Source organism: Etheostoma spectabile, chromosome 10 (genome assembly GCF_008692095.1).
Source record: "Etheostoma spectabile isolate EspeVRDwgs_2016 chromosome 10, UIUC_Espe_1.0, whole genome shotgun sequence".
In the NCBI taxonomy this organism is placed as follows: Eukaryota; Metazoa; Chordata; class Actinopteri; order Perciformes; family Percidae; genus Etheostoma; species Etheostoma spectabile.
This window is the reverse complement of record NC_045742.1, coordinates 25,746,024-25,749,795: the sequence shown is the minus strand read 5'-3', so window position 1 is coordinate 25,749,795 and position 3,772 is coordinate 25,746,024. Positions and strand designations below refer to the sequence as shown.

General features: G+C 44.7%; 1 protein-coding gene across 2 annotated transcripts in view; it reads left to right on the top strand.

Annotated features, from left to right (window-relative positions):
* The first annotated feature begins 228 nt into the window (after window positions 1–228).
* b3gat2 (beta-1,3-glucuronyltransferase 2 (glucuronosyltransferase S)) overlaps window positions 229–3,772 on the top strand; it is a 134,068-nt gene continuing 130,524 nt past the window's right edge. Inside the window, exon 1 of one of the 2 annotated variants that reach the window (XR_004333734.1) lies at window positions 229–1,479. Coding sequence is in view for 1 of the 2 variants with exons in the window: in XM_032527496.1 (XP_032383387.1) it covers window positions 946–1,479 (534 nt within the window). In the remaining variant the exon portion in view is untranslated. The remainder of the gene's footprint in view (window positions 1,480–3,772) is intronic. The other variant, XM_032527496.1, reaches the window with a different exon arrangement.

Sequence of the window (3,772 nt, the reverse complement as noted above, 5' to 3'; positions counted from 1 at the left end):
ATACAATACATAGTTTGTATTAATCATACCAGAGAATAAATACACGCTAAATACTGAAATACTAAAATAAAAATATAAAAACACAAAGGATAGGAGTAGAAGGGTGGGTAGGTAGAATAGGTTGAAGTCTGGATCGCTAGATGGGGGATGTTATTGTTTGTTCAACAGTCTGAAGAATGCTGGCACAAAGGTGGACATGACTGTGTGTGTGTGTCTGTCTCCCTCTCCCTCTCTCTCTGTCTCTCTTTCTCTCTCTCTGTGTCTCTATGCCTTTCTATCAGCCGGGTTTATTCTCAGCGGACTGATGCACACAACATAACAAGACCTTTCTCCCGTCCTCTCTCTCTCCCCCCTCTGGCGCTCTCTCTCACTCTCTCTCTCTCCTCTCTCTCCCCAGGTTCTCTCCTCCATCCGGTCTCCCCTCCTCTGTTGTGCACCTGCTCCTCCCCCTCTGCCTTATTATCCTCAGACTCAGAGCAGCGCTCCGTCCTCGCCAAGTGATGCTCCTCGGCGGCGCACATCGGTGGCTTCTCACCGCCCGGCGCAGGGAGGACCGCGGCTGGTTTCTTCTCCTCTGGAAACAAAGCTGAGGGACGGCACAACATGGGCATGTAACGGGGTTTTTGAGAGAGTGATCCCGAGGAGGGTCAGACGACGAAGAAGCACTCAGGTCCCATCCGAGGGAAGAGAGGGAGGAGGTGAAGGAGGAGGACTCCGGCGAGAGGGTCCCGGTGGGACGGGGGGAACGCACGCAACGGAAGGTTTTGTGCTCTGCATAGTTTGACAATGGACTAAAGGCGGCTGTTTCTGTTGTTTGGTTGTAACAGAATAGAATCACGGGATTTGGAAAGGAAAGGTTGTTGGAGTTGCGGCGGCTCGCGCGGTGCCTTTCTGTTTGCGATGGAGTGAGGGAAAGAGAGGGCGCGCGGTAACTTCAGCCTCGCCATGAAATCAGTGTTTTTTAGCCGCTTCTTCATCCTGCTGCCCTGGGTCCTTATTGTCATCATCATGATCGATATGGACAGTAAAAGGACGGTCCGGGCTCCAGCGGCGGCTCGCACCGGCAGGGCGCAGCGGGCCGCCCGGAACGGCGACCCGGGAGTCGGTGGCGCCCAGAACCAGTCCGCTCTGCCGGTTATCTACGCCATCACTCCGACGTACACCCGGCCGGTGCAGAAAGCGGAGTTGACCCGTCTGGCCCACGCCTTCCGCCAGGTGCCCCGGTTCCACTGGATCGTAGTAGAGGACTCGACCACGCGCACGGAGCTGGTGGCGCGCTTTCTGGCCCGGTGCGGAGTCCCGTACACACACCTGCATGTGTTCACTCCGCGCAGGTTTAAGCGCACCGGGATGCCACGCGCCACCGAACAGAGGAATGTGGCCCTCGCATGGCTCCGGCAGCACCGGGGCACGCGGGACGCCGGGGTGGTTTTCTTCGCGGATGACGACAACACATACAGCCTGGAGCTGTTTGAGGAGGTAACCGGACATTAAACATGTCGCCTGTGTAATTAAGTAGTCTACTGTCTGTCCTGTTCACTATCCTACTCATCACTGAACGCACTATGGCATTAACGGAGCTGCAGCATATTCTTAAAACTTTTACTAGACAAAATATGAATTAAAGAGGGAAATTTTAGTTTGAAAACCGTGAGATGGAAGGGCATAATGGAAGGGCATAACTTTGGGTTCATCATAAGTGTCGAGATCTCCATGTTTGCGTAAAATTCAAATTTTGAGCATATCAAACACGTTTCCTGCATGCTGGTGAACTTTTTTGCAACAATTTGTGCCTTCTCTGCCTCAGTTTATGGCGCAAAGGTCTTTAATTATGTAAAGAATTTTTTTCTAATATATTTAGGGGGGTTGCAATGGCCAGTTTTGATTATTAAAGGGTTGTAACCCCCCCACCCACCCCCTGTAAATTACGCCTATGCATGAAACAGTGTACTGTGGTTGAAATAGCCACAGTAATAAATCTTACATCTTACACGTTTACATCCTGCATTAAAAACCTAAATGGGAAATAACAGAAGTAGCCTATAAAATGTTGGCTACTTAAAACGATAAGTTATGAAAGAGAAAACAGCAAATATATTTTACAAAGTAAAAGTTAAACTCATAAGTAATAAATAAAAACCTGCTCAGTAATACATTAAAGGGGTTTTTCTGCTGCAAGCTAGACCTGGTCTGGTATGACCAGTAGCTCATGGTGGCTAGCGTTAGCAAACTATTGCCCGTTTCTTCTGACACGCAGAATATTATTTATTATATTATGCAGAATAACTCCCTTTCAGATTAATTTTACTACATAGTATATCATAAGCTGAGCATTAATATTAATTTATGAACATGTTAACAGCACTGTAATGTTGTAGCCAATGTGCAGGGCGGTAAAATGCTAACCTGTAAAGTAACTAGCAGTCGAAGAAATGAAGAAGAACATGCAAACTGTTCTTAACTAGAGTAGGACGTAAGCGCTGACAGTTATTCTAGGATCAGACATTTGGGGGGGGGGGATTAATGAGAATATGACACAGATACAGTGCCTTGCAAAAGTCCAAACCCCCACCCCTCCCTGCTAAATCAGTAACTTCACTTGATAACAAACGAATATGTATTTTATTATTATGACAGAGGATAAATCTTAAATATTGTACATATGAAAAAGCTATGAAAAGTCCCTTTATGGACTACCAGAATCAAATGGAATGATAAGGAGGTGTAAACACTAATACAACTTTCCTTTCAGGTGCATAGCATTGGCGACAGCGCCACAGGATGTTAAATCTGTTTCTTTGAACCTGTAACAGTCTGCCCTCTGTCACTAACAGACAACTTTACAAACTCTAAAACTGATTACAAAAATAAAAAAATAAAAAGGTTTAAGTTTTTTATTATTATTATAATTTGTAGGGGGGCTGAGACGATGGGACTGCACAGAAACATCCTTGTGGTTTCACAGGATTTTGTCCCACAGATTTAGTTATAGATGTAACGTGGTGAGATAATAGAGATAGGAGTCACATACCCTATTTAATTACAAGCACTATTTGGGGAACCTTTTTTTCACATCATCAGCACTAGGGCTGGGCAATGTATCAATATTATATCGATATCATCATACAAGATTAGATGTCGTCTTAGATTTTAGATATCGTAATGTAGCATAAGTGTTGTCTCTTCCTTGGTTTTAAAGACTGCATCACAGTAAATTGGTGTCATTTCCTAAATTTAATAAACTGTTCTAGCTGTTCTATTATTTGCCTTTAACCATTTAGTCATTATTTCCATGGTACTGATAATTATTTTTCAAAAATCTCATTGTGTACTACTTTGTTAAAGCACCAACAGTAACATTGCAATATCAATATCAAGGTATTTGGTCCAAAATGACAAATATATTTTCTCCATATTGGCCAGCTAAGGGTCTATTTCAGGGGTCATCAACTGGTGGATCCCGGTCCAAACCGGGCCGTGAGAGGCTTCCATCTGGACTGCAAAGCCTTTTGACACAACTGTGAAATATCTATAAATTATATCAGCATTTCTCTTTAAAAAGGAATTTTTAAAAGGCAGGACGAGGCCAGCTATGTAGACCTGTATGGGTCCTGCGACCAAATGTAACTGTTTGATGCCGTTGCTAGGTTGCAACGAGTTCTACGAGGCCGGTGTGCTTCATCTCCAGGGTGTCAAAAGTAGAAATATTAAACACCACTGTGAAACTAGACACTTTGAGGAAACTTCTGTGTGAGGCGAGGACGCAGAAAAT